The sequence below is a fragment of the Capricornis sumatraensis genome, chromosome 8 (assembly GCF_032405125.1).
Source record: "Capricornis sumatraensis isolate serow.1 chromosome 8, serow.2, whole genome shotgun sequence".
NCBI lineage: Eukaryota > Metazoa > Chordata > Mammalia > Artiodactyla > Bovidae > Capricornis > Capricornis sumatraensis.
In genome coordinates, this window is record NC_091076.1 from 63,327,561 (window position 1) to 63,347,189 (window position 19,629).

A 19,629-nucleotide genomic window follows, 5' to 3' on the forward strand; every position below is an offset into this window, starting at 1 on the left:
TATGGGGTCGCAGAGTCGGACACGACTGAAACAACTCAGCAGCAGCAGCTGCTACAGATGATAAGCAAAAGGTTCCTGATATCTTGGAGCTTGCAATCTAATGGGGGAAACACATTAAACTGTTATAAACTGTGCTGTCGTGAAATATAGGTTGCCAAAAGTGTCAAATCAAGAATTGACTTTAGAGTGAAGAAACTTTTCCCCACAGATGGTTAAATTTTTTTTTTTTTTTTGAGCTAGAGTCCATGGGTGGAATGAAGAGTTAGTGTTTGTGTGTCTAGGGAGCAGAAGGTCAGATGCTAGTAAGGGAGAGGGTCAACAGCAAACATGACTATTGTACCAATGAGTTTAAATTTCTTAAGTTGATGAGGACTAATTTAGTGCTTAGGTAGCATTTTATCCTTGCTAACTACAGTTAGTTATATTTGGAGGTAATCTATTGAAAGAAATTTCCCCCTTAAAAAAGTCAACATATTGAATAGTTATGTTGCTATAAAAACAAAAGATTAGATTTTATTTCTGATTAATAAGGAAGACTTGAAATTTAACCAAGATTATAGTATGTAAATTAAGTGACTAGCAAAGGTGACTGGTTTTCCTGTTGTGTTCAAAGCATTTTAGGAGGGCTGAGAGGCTCTAACCATATTGTTCTCATTAAAATAGTAATTTAAAAAGTATTTGGCGACTTAATGACCATGTGTCTAATTGGTCTGCTGCTTCTTGTCCCAGGTCTTAAATATCTTTCAGTAAGTCTGCCAATTATAGACACTGAATCATAACTAAGAACAAAATGTACTATATGTTTTGCTGCTAAGTTGCTTCAGTCATGTCCAACTCTGTGTGACCCCATAGACGGCAGCCCATCAAGCTCCCCCGTCCCTGGGATTCTCCAGGCAAGAACACTGGAGTGGGTTGCCATTTCCTTCTCCAATGCATGAAAATGAAAAGTGGCAAGAACACTGGAGTGGGTTGCCATTTCCTTCTCCAATGCATGAAAATGAAAAGTGAAAGTGAAGTCGCTCAGTTGTGTCTGACTCTTAGCGACCCCATGGACTGCAGCCCACCAGGCTCCTCTGTCCATGGGATTTTCCAGGCAAGAGTGCTGGAGTAGGGTGCCATCGCCTTCTCTGACTATATGTTTTTTCCACCTCCAATTAGGAAAGTACCTCCAATTAGGAAAGTCACAGAAGAGAAAGTTAATGAAATTACATTCATAAAAAATAATAAACCAATCTGATTTGATTTTAGTTTACAGAAGAGAAAGTGATCATTAAATAAGAATTTATTGAGTTCCAATATGCTAGATACAGGTGCTGGGGAAACAACAGAAAATAACACCCTGCCCTCAAGGGGCTTCTATTTTAACTTGTGGACATTATTTTTCCTTTAAAAATTTTCTTATAATGGGGAAAATCTGTCCCTATTTTTGACAGATACAATAGAACCTCCCACTGTCAGGTCATGAAAAAGAAAACCCAATTCACAGATACTCAGATCTGGACAACTGTGGTAAATTAAGTAATAAGATTTTGCTGTTGATTTTACTACCGCATAAAACAATGAGGTTATTATAGTGAAAACAACAGTAGGCATTTTAATCTTCAACTATCAATTTTTGAGGACAGAGAAGGGAGGGGAAAAGAAAGAATATAAGCTCGTCTAGGACTTATCTGTGACCTTCAGAAAGTGACTCATTCCCATGACTTTAATTTTACACTATTATAAACTGGGGATGTCTACTACATATGTATTAACAGTTTTGTGTTCATTAGATGACAATGTTTTATTTTTATTGAGCACCTTGTCCAATATGTTGTGTAAATTAAATAAGAACATACTTTGCTCCCTAGGAATTCCTCTATGAATACAGGAATATAAGGAACAAATCAGTATCCTCTGTTGCTTTTAAACCCAGGTAGCTTGGAGACTAGTCATATCTCATCATGTCTGAGTTTTGCCCTTGGCTTCTCGCACATCATGGACCTGCCAAAGAAGAAAAAGAATGGTATTTTTATGGAGAATGTGATACGATATCGCATCTCCATCGCACCAACTGTTCCTTATGAGGTACCAGCAAAAGGTCTTCTGTTGTTAACTGCCTGCTTTTTCTTAGCTTTTAAAAATTTTCAGCTTTGCCCTTCACAATGCCAGTATTGAAATTTAACAAGGCAACAACTGGCTCTTTAAAAAATGTAATCGTTTTATCAAAGATAAGCTCTCTGAAGGCAGATCCTTAGTCATGAAACATTTGCTGTAGCACTAAATATAATATTTGCTTCAGCTAAATATAGCTGCAGACCAATAGTGAAAAAAATGAATGCCTGCTCTCAAATGAAGAAGATACAAGGTTAAAAATACTAAAAAGTTGTTTTGCAGTGAGGTAATTTGCTAAGCATTTTCCCCTCAAATGTTGATTTTTTCTTATTTGTAGCACCCAGGGACCTCCCTGAGAAAGAGCAATTTATCAAGCAAATTAACTTTTTAGCCTTATAAGAAGTTCATTATTAAATAGTATGTGAAACATTGTCCAAAGATACTACACAGTGTGCTCAGTGGATCTAGAAGACAAATCCAAATCAGGGGAAGTAATCTCAGATTTAGACATTGCTGTAGTCTCCTCATTTTAAGTTTTATATCTGAGTTTTAATGCCTTTTTTTAAACTTAGATTTAAACCCCCAAGGTAAACACTCTTTCTTTGCTAGTCCCCAGTGTGTATTCAGTCATGAAAGTTATTAAAATTAACACCTATACATTGAACTTGTATTTTCAATGTCCTTTGCCAACCATCATCCAAGGAAAGTTTGAAAGGTATAACATAGGTACATGAATTGACAGTCGTTATAGGAGCACTTTCAGATTTCAGAAGCCACCTTATTCTTTTTTTTTTTTCCTTAGGGATGTTTTACATAAAACACAAAATTCTCTAAAACTGTCCGTATTTTGGCTATGGAGTCTAATTTGTCAGAACTTACATGCAATCCTATATGCCTACTGACTTTAAGCTAAAGACCACACTCTTCTGCTCTAACATGGCTAAGGACATAAATACTTACTGGATAATCACACCTTTGGGACTGAACAATGGTTCTTCCAGTTTATTATGTCACCTACCCTAACAGTGACCACACAATGTCATAAGTCAACATGGCTAAGGGGTTGCATGCACTATGGGTTTTTTTTTTTGCGAATCTCTAAGACTTCATGTGATGACCAAAATACTTTTTAAAGTCAGTATCACAGCTCTAGCCTATTCTACCAGGAAATACAGATCACCAGGATTAGTTAGTTGTAAGAGCATCCGATGGATTGAGTCTTAAAATCGTCAAGACTTTTCACAGGCAAAAAAATCTTCCCGACAACTATACTGGCTTTACAAACAGGACTCTAACGCCTTCAAGGTAAGAACCGAGTACACGATGGCACGCAGAGTGTGCATGAATTTGTCTTGACGGTAGCTCAGATTCTCGGAAGAGGATCAGAGGGGAAGGCCTTTGGCCAGCACCAGCACTTTGCCCAAGGGAACTGCTGTCCTGTCTGAGTCTCTAGGTTAATATTAACCGGACCCAAGAAGTTTCTCTGCCCAGGACGCGTACACAAGCCACTATCTGCACAGTGTAACAACAACAAAAAACTGTCAGCACTTAATATATTTTCTTCCCCTCTCGGAGGGATCTCAATGAGTCTGGAAAACACCTAGCTTCTGAAGAACCAGGGGGTCAGGGAAAGGGGCGTCAAGGGCCTGGAAACCCAGCCTAGTCTCCCCTCCCCCGACTCCCACCTTTTGCTCTCACTGCTTTTGAAAAGTCTCAGCTCCCCCCTCACTTCACTTACCCAAGTCCTCACTGGGCCCCGACCCTCGGCAGAGTCCCCTCGGCTCCGCTCCCTTCTCCCCTCCGCCCTCGGGAGGGCGGTTCCCGGGCCCCACACAGCGGAGGACTGAGGGGAGGCCTACTCACCCCTCCTAACAGCCCTATTTCGGGTTTATTTGAGTAGCTAGACTCCGGGGAGGGCGCAGGTCACGCGTCAGGAGACCGCCGGGGGAGCACCCCGTCCCCTCCGCCGGGGTTTCGAAAGGGGCGATCCTGGAGCGCGCCTGGAGTCTCGCGAGAGGAGGCGGGGCCCCTCCCGGCTCGCTCGGCCCTGCCCCGCCCCACCCTCCCCACATCCCCCCCACCCTCCCTCCCCCACTCCCCCGTGGCGCGAGCGGCTGACTGAGCCGGGAGAGGAAACGGCGTTCTGAGCCGCGCTCCCGCCCAGGCCGGCCCCGACGCGGGCCTCGTCAGCCGGTAACGGGGAGCCGAGGTGGGGGGGTCAGGGAGGCGACCACGCAAGCGGTGAAGGTCAGAAGCGGGAGGCCTCCTCCGAGAAGGGTGAGGAGGGGAGGGTCTATGCCTCCCCCGCGGACTCCGCAGAGCTGAGGCGGGGTCGACCCCTCCCAGGGGCGGGGTCGCGCTGGGCAACTGCAGCCCAGGGGACTGATGGGGCGGGGCGCGCCCTTAAAGGGGGAGAAGGGGTCAGCTGTATGGGGGGGTGGGCTGAGGGCTTTCGGGCGGCGGGCCGTGGGCTGAGGAGCGGAAGCTGGGGGTGGCGTCCTAGAGCTGGGACTACGCTGACCGGCTAGGGGAAGCCCCGGGGCCGCCAGGTCCCTTCCGCCTCTCCTTTGGACCCTGACTGGAGGCCGGCGGGCTGGGTGGGGGGGTGGGGAGAACGGCGCGAGGGGGCGGGTCCCCGCGCTGCTCGCCGCTGATTGGCTGAGCGCGTGTGGAATCGGGTGATGGGAAACGCAGCCCAGCTCTCCCGTCCCCTCCTGCTGCTCTCCCTCTCCCCCCGCCTCCTCCCCGTGGCGAAAGTGCTGCGAGGCGGCGGGTGCTTACGCTCGCGGGGTTTGGCTGTTGCAGGCAGGAGCTGGGAGGAGGCGGCAGCGGCAGCGGCAAGAGCGGCGGCGGCAGCAGCAGCAGCAGCAGCAGCTGGGAGGAGGTGGTGACGGTGGCAACGGCAGCGTCAGGGACGATGGCGCGACTGGTGGCAGTGTGCAGGGACGGGGAGGAGGAATTCCCCTTCGAGAGGAGGCAGATTCCCCTCTACATAGACGACACCCTCACGGTGAGCGGGCCGGGCCGGGCCGGGCTCGCCGCTCCCCTGGCAGCTGTTTCCCCTCCTCCCCCTCCCCCAGGCCGAGCGCTGCGCACTGGAGAAAAGAGTGTGTTGCAACTCCTAGGCGAGGCCTTCTCTCCGGCAGGCCCCACAAACTCGCCTTTGCAGTGGGTCGTTTGATAACGTCCGCGGGCCCCTAGGCTGGCGCTCCACCCGCAATGAGAGCCCCTCTCCCCGGCTCTTACCCTCCTTTGCCACTCTCTTCCTTCACCCTTTCCCTTTCGGAGACGGTGCTTTTGCCCAAAGCAAGCTCCTTGGAGAGGGGCTGAAGGATCTCGGGCGTCCAGGGCCTATCCCTTACAGAAACCACCTACCCTCGGGGAGGCTTAATTACCTGGAAATGTCGCAGCTGCACTGCTACCTGTCTATTTTCTAGCTTAATACTACAGCTCTCACTCCCTAAAGCATAATTACGGAGGGCAGGGTGACATGCTTTTGTACAAGAAAGATCCCACTAAAAGGATCTGATTTCGCTAGAGTCTCAGTATGCCTAGTCCATTAAAACTGTTGGAAATGATTGTATTGCTAGGCCATGACTCTTCAAAACGGGCTTTCTTGGCATTAATGATTCTTTAATTTACAGATAGCTTTTCCTAAGGAAGCCACAATATTGAATGTGTAAGGGCATTATAAAAGGCTGATGGCTCATCTTGAATGTCAAACCCAGTTCTGAGTAGTTTTCCTTTTTAGAGTTGATGGTGGTACAGCATTACACCCTCTGCCCTGGGTTGCTGTAGTGTTTCCTTTAGAAGGAAATGGCAGAAATTTGAATCTGAACAGGAAATGAGTTGCAGTCGCTTGTCACAATTTCTTAAGAAATGAAATGGACCTTCTCTGAGAATCTTGAAATGTGCATTTTGATGATGCTGAAGCTTTGGATTATACATTTGCATTTTGATAAGGTGTAACTAAGTGTCTTCATCATACCGCCTTTGCCTTTTTTTCTTTTCAAAGGTGGTTGGTGTGTTTTGTTCCTGAATTTCTTTTTTGCAAATACCTACTGAACTTTTTTCAAATTTTGTGTAAAATGCAAGTCATTGTAGAGATGTCACTCTATGCTTTCTGTTTGCCAGTCTCAATTAAGACTTGATTGAGCTGCAGTACCTTTAAAAAGCATTAGAAGAGCTATTGAATGATTTAATTTGTTAGAACTTTTTAAATCAAAGCATATAATTACCTAAGTGCATTTTTAAAATTTTTTCATGGAAAAAGAATGATTGGGCTCACATAAGGTACATAGACTTTGTGTTTCATAAGAAAGTGTACTTGTATGCTTTGGTCATGATTTCTGCACTTTTTGCATTAAAAGTATAATGGACTTGTATTTTAAAAAGTGTTTTTTAAAAAATTAGCACTCAGATCAAATTAAATGAAGGATTTCTCAATTTGAAAATTAATATGAGTTCATTTATTGATAATTTTCTTTCTTCTGTCTCCCTTCACCACAGATACTTTTCTAGAGCATATAGTTTGTTACCAATCTTTTGTGTTTATTGTCCTAAATAATCTTTGAAGTTAAAAAAATTTGGACATCAGGTTGCTATTGAGTGTATACTATCAAAACAGGGGAAATCAACCTAAGATTTGAGTATTTACAAAAATTTAAGACACTTATGAGTCTCTCCTTATGTTCACAGAGTTAACTTTAATATGGACGTGGCATTGATATATCCATTAAATAGTTTTTTAAAATAGACAACTTTTGGGTGTTTTTAAACTCTCTTCTAAATGAATTTCCAAAATTTTCCTTAGAAAAAGATGTAACCTGCACTGTGATTTATTATTGTACTTACTTCTCTAGGGAAGTTGGGATTGGCAGTAGAGTTTTGCTTTTATTGTATGGTGGACTTGTGACCCAGGCAAATAAAATTTAGGCTTGCTTAATTTAAGTATCTTAAGTAGCATCCTTTTTTTTTTTTTATGTATCTTTACTCTGGAAGGGTTTTTATCACTAGGAAGTGAGTGGGACTCTCCATTGCTTTGTTATGGAACTTACATATGTCACTGAATGCTGGTTTGTGTAAAATCTTGTCAAGAGTCCATCATATTTAGGGAAACAAGTTTTTTTCAGAACCGTTCTACCAGACACTACTTAAAGGAAGAGTGTAGAGCAAACACCTGTTGAGGAGGAGGGAGGAAGCAAGCCTGTAACAGAGGGTTATGCTCAGCACTGGGTCATTGATAGTTTGATGACATTGTATCCCTGAAGGTAACTTTTGGTTTGATATTTGTTCCTAGACTCCATAGGTAATCCACTGAGGAAACATTGTGTGATTATTTCAAGTCTTAGAACCTTGTTAACTTCTAGGTGTTAAGTCTAGTTGTAATGTTTACAGTCAGTTACAAATATTTATTTTTGCAGAAGCCAAAACCTCTAGTCTGAGGTAAACTAGCGATTTTAAGTTGGATCTGTAAAATGAAATTAACAAGCTTGTAGATGAGGAAGTAGCCTCTTTTATGTGGTATGTTGTAGCCACATTTAAAAGACTCATGACAGTTCAGTGGGTTTGAGTACGTGAGTACAGTGCTGATATAGGTGTGTTTGAGAAAAATCCCAAGTAAGTAAACTGGTGGAATATTTAGGAAAATGGTATGCTGTGTAGCCAAAATGCTTTTCAGTGTTATTAGAATTATAGAATAGCAGATGGACAGAATACAGATTTTATTTTAAAGACATCTTTGAAGAATTGGGGCTTCCCTAGTGGCTCAGATGGTAGAGAATCTGCCTGCAATGCAGGAGACCCAGATTCGATCCCTGGGTCGGGAAGATCCCCTGGAGAAGGATATGGCACCCCACTCCAGTATTCTTGCCTAGATAATTCTATGGACAGAGAGGATCCTGGTGGGCTACAGTCTATGGGGTTGAGGACAACACTGAGTGGCTAACACACTTTCTTTGAAGAACTACCGTTTTTAAAGTATTTTTAGAAGGAATTAATAGTCAGAATATATACTCCTTATAATATAATCTTGAAAAATAGTTGCAAAACAAAACAAATTATCCTTTACCCTGCTTCCCAGAGATAGCTGAGATTATAGAGCAGCATTTCGTGTAGTTCCCATCATAGCAACATACAGATTCAGAGTTGAGATATGTCATCTTCTGTAACACTTCATATCTTGCTTCTTCTCACTGAATGTAATATTGAGAACATTTTCTCTTGTTATTAAGCAGTGTTAATGGCCTTGTAATACTGTGTTGTATGACATTCCAGGATGTAATCATTCTTCCTTTGTTGGGTGTAGAGGTGGTCCTAGTTTTTGCTATGAATAACATTCTTAAGAATATGAATAATGCATAAAACTTTGCATTAACAATTTTTTCTGGCTTTTCAAAGGAAAATTACTGGATCAAAGGATAAAAATCTTCTATAAAATTCTTGATACATACTGTCAAGTTACTACAATGTGGAACAGTTTACCCTCCTAATTCAAACCAATCTAAATGGACTAGAAGCTCTGATAAGGGTTTTTGAGACTTTAAAAAGATGAAAAATGTAGTGTATCCTCTTGAGGATTAGGTAGTTAGCATCAGTTAGAAGTTTTTTATTGTTTGCTTTAAGAAAAAAAACAACTTAGATCTTTATTTATTTATTTTATATTTTAGGCTAGGCCATGTGTGTCATGGCATGGGGGATCTTAGTTCCCTGACCAGGGATCGAACCTGTGCCCCCTGCATTGGGAGCTCAGAGTCTTAACCACTGGCCCACCAGGGAAATTTGCCTGTTTTAAATTCTTGATTAAGTTTTTAATTTACCAAAGGTGATAGATGTTACAGATGGCTGTGAAGATGAAGAAGTAAAAAAGTAAAACTAAAAGGACAGGGATTTTTAATAAATACAAACAGTATTGTTGGATTAGAGCTTGTGAGAATGCGCTAGGAACAGATTATTTGTGATCAGGAGAAACCAGGACAGGTACTTAAGAGTGAAAGTGGGTAATGGATTCAATAAACTTTATAAAGCAGTAATTGCAGGACAATGACTTGTTCTATTTTTGGCAAGCCTAGGGATAGGCAACCTCATCATGAAGCCAGACACTAATGATTCCTCTGTGAGACCACACCTGAAGTACTTTACGTGAGTGTCTTCCTTTGGGTAACCTAGAATCTGAAGAATAAGTCAGGGAAGTGATTTTAAAGAATGAGGGAAAATAGTTCCGCTGTCCTCTTATCTTCCTCTTTTTATTTTTTCCCTTTTTCTTATTTTGGTGTCATCATTGAAGAGGATATAGTGATTGGCCAGTAAACAAGTAAAAAGCCATTGTTGTAAGGGAAAGGCAAGGACAATAATTATTTAGTGTGAGCATGGAGTTTCTAATTGGGGCGGTATTGAACGTGTGTGTGAGTGTGTGCATGCGTGCTCAGAAGCTCAGTTGTGTATGTACAAGAGAAAATTTAGTAGTATTCAAGCCAGTGAAACACAGGAAAGACACAGTAATATACTTGATCTTTTTGTCTGTACTAGTTAGGTAAAAATGAAACGGTTGGAAATGAGGGTTTTGTTTCAAAAATTTTAACCCTGTTCTTTATCGACTTTTTGAAAAGGATTCGAGAATTAGGTATTATTCATTAAATTTTACTTATTTATGGCTGTGCTGGGTCTTCATTGCTGCATGGGCTTTTCTCTAGTTGTGGCAAGCTGGGGCTACTTTTGGTTGTAGTGTGCAAGCTTCTTATTGCGGTGGCTTCTCTTTCTTGCGGAGCACACACTGTAGGGTGCATGGTCTTTAGCAGTTTCAGCTCCCAGGCTCTAGAGCATAGGGCCAGTAGTTGTGGCACACAGGCTTCGTTGGCCCAAGGCTTGATCCTCCTGCATCAGGGATTGAACCCGTGTCTCCTGCATTGGAAGCCGGATTCTTTATCACAGGGAAGCCCCTATTAAATTTTATAAACATATGTATTTTAAAGGTCAGCATGTAGATTTTAATATATAGGTATGCTCTCAGTCCTCTGCTTTAATTATTAAAACAATAAAATATAGTTGATCAGAATAAAAATAATTTACTTATACAGAGTCAGAATTTAGGATTTCACCTATGAACTGGTGAGGCATTGATTTGGTAAATTAAATAACTTTGATTTTAAAATAGTATAGGTAATTGTCTCAGTTTTTTTTTTTTTAATGGTGGCAAGTAATATGTGGTGAAATGATGTATCAAGCAAGTGAAAATGTAAATCAAAGTATTAATTGTTTAAATGGTAGATTGGAGTGACTTGCAGTGTTCTAGTGAGTTACATGGTTTATCCTGTACCTTTTTTTATGACTTGATGAGTTAAATTTATTTGTGTTTTAAACCATGTGGTGATTCCAGAGAACATGTGAGTTAATTGTACTGTTCTTTTTTTCAGTTTTTATGGGCCAGGATTTCTAATAACCAGGATTGTTAAGACTAGTAACCAATTTTATTTTGTACTGTTGGCAAAGTTAATATATGACAGTGCTCAGAACAAAGGCTAGTATACCTAAAGCTATGTTAAATGTCTTTATTATTATTACTGTCAGTCTTTGGGGATAAGACACTAAAAACTGGTGACAAGTTGGTTAGCCTAAAAATTCGGTAATTGATCGTAAAACTGTGAGCTGTGGACATGCAGTCTATATGTATGGAAGAAGAAACTTCCAGCATAGTAAAAGCTATTGAGATGGAAGCATGAACATATCTCTGAACTTGATATGATGAATATAGAATTGGAAACAAGGAACACTGGCTCTTTCCCTGGTAATAAGTGGTGTATGTGTGTTACAATACATTTGGGAAAGTCATCTATCTTTTCACCTAGAGATAGCCACATCTAATACATATTTTCTTTTTCTGTAAGAAAATAACACACATGAAAATTTGAATCATATTGTACATGCAGTTTTTGGTTCTGTAAAATAAACTCAAGTCCTCTGGATTGTTGAATAGGTGTTTGCATCCATCCTTAGTAACTACTTGCCTTTCTAGCACACATATCCAGTAGTCCCCTCTTCACAAATCAAGAAAAGGTCTTATATCTGTTTATACTTCCCTTGATTGTTTAGTCCTCTGTTTACTGTTGGAACAAGCACGTGTTTAGGTTCTCATTTCTGATGTGGAGGGGAAAGAGTGGTCACTTGTTTAAAGAAGCAGGTCTTTGTGATGCTGGTTGGTGAAGGAAAGTATGTTTTTAAGATCGCGTTCAGCTGAGTGGGTTTTTTAGTTTTTGCCTCACATGGTCTCTTGGTCTTGACTTCACTCTTTGAGTGTGTAGGAGTTTGTGGCCCTTGTCACCTGGAAATAGAAGTTTGTCCTAGCATAGTATGTTTGATACATTTAACAATGCTCTTGTTAAGATATAAATGTGTTACTTTATTTCATTGTTTCGAAGGCATACTTTTTTCATATTTAACATCTCTATGGAGAAGGAAATGGCAACCCACTCCAGTGTTCTTGCCTGGAGAATCCCAGGGCTGGGGAAGCCTGGTGGGCTGCCGTCTATGCGGTCGCAGAGAGTCAGACACAACTGAAGTAACTTAGCAAACCAGATGTGCACGCGTTCACAGAGCCTCAGGGGACGGTGTGTAGCATGGCAGGCCCTCTGCAGAGGCATGGAGTCCGGTCCCCGGCAAATGCTCTTCCGTTTCCACCACCCGCGTTCAGCTCCCCCCAGAGATGCCCATAGGAGCCGATCTGTAAACAGAGGATCCCCCAGTGTTGATCGTAGGCTGTGTTCACCCTCACCTCAACAGCACCTTAAGTCTAAACAGCTAACTAGGATCTGTACATTGAAACCTATAGCACATTAGAAACTTGTATTTAAAAACAATTAACCGTACTGACCGATTTTTACCTGGGAAATATGTAAATATGAAGTGTTGGGGTTTCTTTTTTTTTTTTAAGAAAAGGAGACGTTCACCGCCCTCACGTGCCATTTGTCCTCAGGGCGGCTTTACTTTTTTGGTAAAGGAACAAGCTGCTGATCTTGACAAGGAATTCACATATAATTGTTATTACAGAGGAATTGCTATTACTCATGTTTTAAAAATATCTATTAAACATTATTAAACTTGATCGGGATGGGCCAAATAAAGTTTTATTGGAACATTAAAAAAAAATCTCTAAAATTGGGATACTTCTTTCATTTGATGACATCTTCCAGTTACAGTGGTTCTTACCTAGTGGTACCTAGTGGTACATAAGTTACTCCTTGAAATTAGTGGTGTCACAGATCAGTGAAATGTGGTGATTACTGATTTCCATTGTCTGACATCCCGAAACAGCCTTAAGCTTTATATATCTCTCATCCTCTGCAATGAATTTTGAGAACTGAATAAGTATTTCAGTGTATTTTTTTCCGTTCATGATTAGAGCAAACATTTGCTATGTGTTGGGTATTATTCTGAGTATGTATCTGTGTGTGTGTGTGTATATGTAAAGTGAAGTCATTATATATATAGTCATATATGTATATATAGTTATTTACATGATAAGATTTACTGTGTTCTGTAGCTCTGAGGAATAACTGAAAATGTCAGGATTTTTAATGTAAGATATCAGGTTATTTCACTTACTAAGTGCTTTCATTAGCCACTACAACACACATTTTTAAATACAAGTTAATCCTCACAACCCATTCTATAAGAGATATTAAAAGTTACTACTTAATCTCATTTTACACATAAGGAAGCTGAAAATCAGACTTGTTAAGTAACTTGCCCAGAATTGTGACATAAATTGTAAAATTATAATAAAAGTGCATTTGAATTCAGGTCTGCCTGACTTCAGTGCCCTTGCTTATAATGACTATACCATTTCTGGCTTTAAAAACTGTAATTTGGATTTTTTTTTTTTAAACTTTTTGATGGAGGTGGGAGGGAGCAAATCTGGCTTTAGGGGAGTCTATTTCTGTCCTAGGAAATTATAAAATAATCTGTAACAATGCTTTCATAGAAGGTAAAATAATTGATTTGTATTCTTTTACATATTAAGATGGTGATGGAATTTCCTGACAATGTGTTAAATCTTGATGGGCATCAAAATAATGGTGCACAACTGAAGCAGTTCATTCAGGTAAGTTTTAAAAATTAATGTTTTAAATGGCGTGTGTGTGCATGAGCACGTGCGTGTATGTATGTGTGTGTGTGTTTTAAGGAGTCAGAGATGTGAGCAGTCATTTCATCTTACCTAGGGCTCTTTAGGTCTTAAGGTTCAGTGAGGTTGCTTTGTTTTACTATGGCTCCGGTTACATTTACATCCCTGTGATGCGAAAGATTTGGTGGTGGTGTGTTACCATTTTACATGTCCGTAAGGCGTTAGTTTCACTGGTTTAATTTTAAATTTAGTTTAATTTCCTTGTTTTTAAAAGATAGGACAGACAACTTTTCTTTGAGAACTTTGTTATTTTCTATAATTGTTTTCTTCGGTTTAAAAAAAACTTTGTATTGTGAATTTTCTGATTTTTATTTAATTCTTAAAAAAAATTTTTTTTTATGGAAGTATAGTTGCTATACAGTGTCATGCTCATTTTTGCTGTACAGCAGAGTGACTGATTATACACATGTACACATTCTTTATATTCTTTTCCTTTATGGTTTATCCCAGAAGATTGGCTATAGTTCCCTGTGCTGTACAGTAGGACCTTGTTGTTTATGCATTTTAAATGTAATAGTTTGCCGGACTTCCCTGGATGTCCAGTGGCTAAGACTTTACTTTCTAATACAAAGGGTGTGGTGTGAGTTCTGTCTCTAATGAGGAGCTGAGATCCTGCATGCCTCATGGCCAAAAAACCAGAATATAAACAACAGAAGCAATATTGTAACAAATTCAATAAAGACTTTTAAAAAATGTAATAGTTTGTGGCTACTAATCCCAAACTCCCAGTCCTATTTAATTTTTAAACTGTGATACTTTGTAAATAAACCTCTGCTGTACAGCAAAAATTAGCATGACATTATATATCAACTATACTTCCATAAAAAAAATAAAATTTAAAAAAGAAATAAAAATCAGAAAATTCACAGTACAAAGTTTTTTAACTGAGGAAAACAATTATAGTGAATATATATATGATCAGTATAAAGGAAGATAAATGGTTACTTTATTTCAAAATTGTTTCAACTTTTGGAGAAAACTGAATTAAAGGTTAATGGTAAATATGATAATATCCTTCTTGGGAGTTACCTTTCTCACCTTTATTTATTTATTTTGGTAAACTGGATTATTGGTAAACTACACTACATTACTTGTAGTATAACTATAGCTCCAGCTAAGTAGAAGTTATTTCCTGGAGTTTCTGTCCATTTCCCTACGTTCATATGCACCAGCAGTTTACTCACTCACTGCTGCTGCTGCTAAATTGCTTCAGTTGTGTCCAACTCTGTGCGACCCCTTAGACAGCAGCCCACCAGGCTCCTCTGTCCCTGGAATTCTCCAGGCAAGAACACTGGAGTGGGTTGCCATTTCCTTCTCCAGTGCATGAAAGTGAAAAGTGAAAGTAAAGTTGCTCAGTTGTGTCCCACTCTTTGCAACCCCCTTGCCTGCACCCTACCAGGCTCCTCCGTCCATGGGATTTTCCAGGCAAAAGTACTGGAGTGGGGTGCCATTGCCTTCTCCGACTCACTCACTGCAGGCTCCTCCATAGGTGAGATGGGCCTTGTTCTCTCCCACTGATCCGTAACTCACCTGCTCACGCCTCCAGGTTGAGAATTGCTGCCCTGCATGATCACCATCCTAACTTGACTCATGCAGCTAAACATAGTGTGTGGTTAAAGGTTGAAAAGGAGACATAGTAAAGCTACATTGTCTTTATTCTTTTTTCTTTTAAAGTTTTTTGTTTTAAGTGAGAGTGCTATGCTTAATACACACATTGAACGAACACTAGATTTCCAGATGCAGGGTTTCTTTTTGCTGTGCTGGTCACCTACTGCACAGCCCTGGCATCCCAAGCAGTGTTTGTTTATTTTAGCTGTGCTGTGCAGCATGCGGGATCTTAGTTCCCCAACTCAGGATTGAACCCGTGCCCCCTGCACTGGGAGCTCAGGGTCTTAGCTGTTAGACCACCAGGGAAAGTCCGTAAGTACAGTTTTTTATACTTGAGATTCTAAAACTGGGCTCGGGGGAGGGCAGTGTAAGGGTTGTGGAATAAACTCAGTGCAGCATGGATAAGGCTGGCCCATCTTGCCTTCCTGACTCAGTTGCAGGTAGATGGCAGGCCCTGCCCAGTTGTACTTACTGCACAAGGATAAGGAATCAGAAAGAGTAGTGAAAGTCATTTTATGTCTTCCTTTATGAACTCTTCTTTATTTTTCTTCCCCTTTTTTCTCAGCGACATAGTATGCTTAAGCAACAAGATCTAAGTATTGCCATGGTGGTGACATCACGTGAAGTCTTGAGCGCACTTTCTCAGCTTGTGCCATGTGTGGGTTGTCGTCGCAGTGTGGAACGCCTCTTTTCCCAGCTTGTGGAGTCTGGAAATCCTGCCCTTGAACCCCTGACGGTGGGGCCCAAGGGAGTCCTGTCTGTAACTCGAAGCTGCATGACTGATGCAAAGAAGCTTTATACATTATTTTACGTACATGGGTGAGTATAATCAATTAGGAAACAATGGATTTGCTTAATTTTAAACTCAGTGACAGTGGGTAGCTTTTTTGTAACTTTGACTGGGGCAAAGCTTGAGTTCAGATTTAACACAAGTAACTTCTGTGTGCCAGTGACTGTAAAGTTTCTTTTCTTGAGGGAGAGACAGGCAGTAGGCAAATACATACTTTGTCAAGAATGTTGTTATGAAGACAAACCAGTAAGAGAGAGAGAATGAGTGGGTAGAACTCACATGGAGAGTGGTCAGGGAAAGCCTCTCTAATAAAATGACATCGCATATAGGCTAGAATAGAGTGAGGGAGTGAGCCATGTAGTTATTTGGGTGAAGCAGAGAAAGGGCAGCAGGGTAAGGGTTCAGAGATTGGAGTTTCCCCGGCGTGTTTGAAGAACAGTAAGGAAGCCATTGTGACTGGAGGCAGATGAATGAAGGGAACAGTAATAAAAGATGAGGTCAGAGGAGCACTGAGAGGCCTAATTATGTGGTGCTATGCTGAGGTCTTTTATCTTAACTCTGAGGAAGGTTTTGAGCAGAGGAGTATGTGGTCTACCTTGGAGTTATGCTTCCTTTTACCTCTGCATTACGAGTAAGTGGAAGGCAGAGAAACAAGCTGTTCAGTAGTCCATGCAAGAAAGAATAGTGGCCAGTGTAGTGGCCACAGAGATAATGAGAGATGGCTGGATCCAGTAGTGGCAGTGCCTGGGCTAAGTTGCCCCGAGGCATGTGGGATTTTAGTTCCCCAACCAGGGATAGAACCTGAGTCCCCTGCACTGAAAGGCAGATTCTTAATCACTAGACCACCTTGGAAGTCCTAGGAGGAGCAATTTCGCAGAGCTGACTTTTGGGCATGTTAATTTGAGGTAGCAGTTGGGAGTGCAAGTAGAGTTCAGAGAGTTAGGGCCTAGGGATATAAATTTGTGTCATCAGCATATGCACACACACCCACCCACCCACACACACACACACACACACACACACACACACCCCCACCCACCCACCCACACACACCCCCACCCACCCACCCACCCACACACACCCCCACCCACCCACCCACCCACACACCCCCACCCACCCACACACACCCACCCACCCACACACACACACCCACCCACACACACACCCACCCACACCCACCCACACACACACACACACACACACACACCCCCACCCACACACACACACCCACACACACACACACCCACCCACCTATGAGGTGAAATGTGATCACCAAAGGGTAAGTGGTGTGAATAGGAAAAGTGAAGCTGTTTGAAGGTGGTGGTAGAGATTATGGATTTTTATTCCGCCTGAGAAAAGAAGCTTTGAAGGATTTCTGAATAGAGATAGAACAATATGATTTTTATCTTGAAAAGATGACTCCAGCTGCTAAGTAAAATGTAGAATGTAAAGGCAGAGGGTAGATGGCAAGGAGACCATTTGGGAGGCCAACTGTTGGAATTGACTAAGCTAGAGAGGTGAGTGGGACAAGGGTTATAACAGTGGCAGTGATGAGAAGTGATCTAATTCTGGATATATTTAAGAGTTGACAAGCTTTGCTTATTGGTTGGATTCAGGGTTTGGATGTTTAGCAGTATGTATTTCTATATTTGCATAAAATTTCTGTTGAAGGCTCTTCATCAAGGATAATTTAAGTTTATTTTTAGAAACTTACTAGCTGTATGAGCTAGGACTTTTAACAGTTATTTTTATTTTGGCTGTGCTGGGTCTTCGTTACTACTCGAGCTTTGCTCTGGTTGTAGAGAGTGGGGCTCTTCTCTAGTTGTGGTGCTTGGGCTCCTCGTTGCAGGGGTGTCTCTTACGAGCACGGGCTCTGGGGCTTGTGGGCTTCCGCAGTTGCTGCTCCGGGCTCTAGAGCATGGGCTTGATAGTTGTGCTCATGGGCTGAGGGGCTTCGTGGCACGTGGGAGCCTGGCAGAACAGGGATTGAGCCCGTGTCTCCTGCACTGCCACTCAGATTCTTTACCATTGAGCTACCAGGGAATCCCCTGTTTATTTTATTTTTAATTAACCTCTGCCTCCTCTTTTTTTTTTGGCCATACTACACAGCTTGTGGGATTTTAGATCCCTGAGCAGGGATTGAACCTGGGCTGTTGGTAGTGAGAGCTCAGAGTCCTAACCACTGGACTGCCAGGGAATTGTCAAGGATAATATCAGTTTAGATATCTATTGTTTGGATAAGGGAATGTGGCTGAGTGTCAGGTAGCAATAAGTCATAAAATACTGGAGTGCCAGGCACACTGCTAGATACAGTGGAGATGCAGGGATGAATGAGATGCATGCAGACTAAGGGAAAGAGTATGTTGAGTAGAGCAGGCCTCCTTCAACATTCTGAGAGTCTGAGAATGGAATAGGAATAAAATTGTATAGACTCTTGGGTTAGAGTTCATTTGAAGAGAATTTTTCAAAGTGATATGTCTGTAATACTTTAAATATACTTCTCATTAAAGGGCGTAAAGATTTTGAAAATTCTAAAGAAAAATTAATGTTAATCAGACCTTTAATGGTTTATTTATTTTTTATTATTTATTTATTAGGTCCAAACTAAATGACATGATAGATGCTATTCCAAAAAGTAAAAAGAACAAGAGATGTCAGTTGCACTCCTTAGACACGCACAAACCCAAACCTTTGGGGTAAGTAGAACTGATTATCAAGATACTTTGTTAGTGTTAAGATTATAAATGTTGATCCTATTTGGTAAAAAGAGAAGAAACAATGCTAGTTTTATTTCATTAATTGTTTACACTGTAAAATAGAACACCATATAATTGGTCAAAATAAATATGTCTCCTAGTTCTTTTTGCATTGGGTCTATATAGGGTCTCAGTGTAAGTCTGACTTCTAAAATTTATTTTCCCTTGTACTATATGTTTCAGAGAAGGGAGGTTGAGATCCTTGTGTAAATTTATGTAGCCAATATTAATTTTTTCAAAGTAGTGGTATCATTCTTTAACCTATGTAATAGTTGTGTAAATTATTTTTCTTATCTTTCTTGTCTTTAGGTCTCCTTAATAATTTATCAAGGATTTACCAAAAAAACCTTGAGTTAGTTAAAGCAATGTGAATTTATGTAATTATTTTGCAGTTTTCTTCTTGGTTAGGTGCTATAGTGCCCCAGGCTTCCCCCTTCTCCCAGCTCAGTGTCAAGTTTCCCTTTCAGAAGTGCTTGGGGTTGGGGGTGGGTGGTAAGGAGAAATCATGGAATTTGAAGGGAGTTTCTAAGAAGTAACTTTTGGGGCGAATGGGATGATATAAAACTGTGCTCCTGAATTAATTTTAGAAGTTAGTTTTTTGAACATCTTATTAGTATTGTTGACATTTTCCTCTCTGGTAAAAAGATCTGGATGACCAGGTGGTGGTATGTTAATAATCTCCTTTTCCCTCCATACTCAGGAACAAAAAATTTTTTTTAAACTTTCATCATGAAGACTGTCAAACACATAGAAAAGTAGAGAGACTATACAAGGACTCTCTTACCCCCAAATACCTTTACCCAGACTCAGTTGTTATCAGGATTTGCCAAGTTTATTTCATTTGTTCGCCTTTTCCTTGGCTGAAGTATTTTAAAGCAAGTTCCAGACATCATGTTATTTTACTACTGCATTCATCTCTAAATACAGTGACATTCTCTTTCATGACAGTGCCATTATAACACCTAACAAAAACTTAACTACAATAATCTAATACCCAGTTCATATTCACGTTTCACCGACTCTCTCTGAAAGTGTCTTCTTACACTGATTTGTTAGAATCAAGATTTACATAAGAATCACATATGATTTCTGAATGTGAGGACTCTAAACGCAGTAAAACTCTGTACAACCCCAAATGGTTATCTAAGGATAATTATTTCACATACCTGATTTACCAGTATCTTTAAAGAATTCCTGACTCTCTG

The 19,629-nt window shown here is 40.9% G+C and overlaps 1 protein-coding gene across 3 annotated transcripts in view; it reads left to right on the forward strand.

The window, feature by feature from the left end:
- The first annotated feature begins 4,650 nt into the window (after positions 1-4,650).
- Positions 4,651-19,629, forward strand: part of GGNBP2 (gametogenetin binding protein 2) — a 32,499-nt gene continuing 17,520 nt past the window's right edge. For all 3 annotated transcript variants that reach the window (XM_068976689.1, XM_068976691.1, XM_068976690.1), the window contains exons 1-4: positions 4,651-5,104; positions 13,109-13,189; positions 15,444-15,697; positions 18,266-18,364. In XM_068976689.1, the coding sequence (XP_068832790.1) occupies positions 5,012-5,104; positions 13,109-13,189; positions 15,444-15,697; positions 18,266-18,364 (527 nt within the window). In that variant the 5' untranslated portion in view covers positions 4,651-5,011. The remainder of the gene's footprint in view (positions 5,105-13,108; positions 13,190-15,443; positions 15,698-18,265; positions 18,365-19,629) is intronic.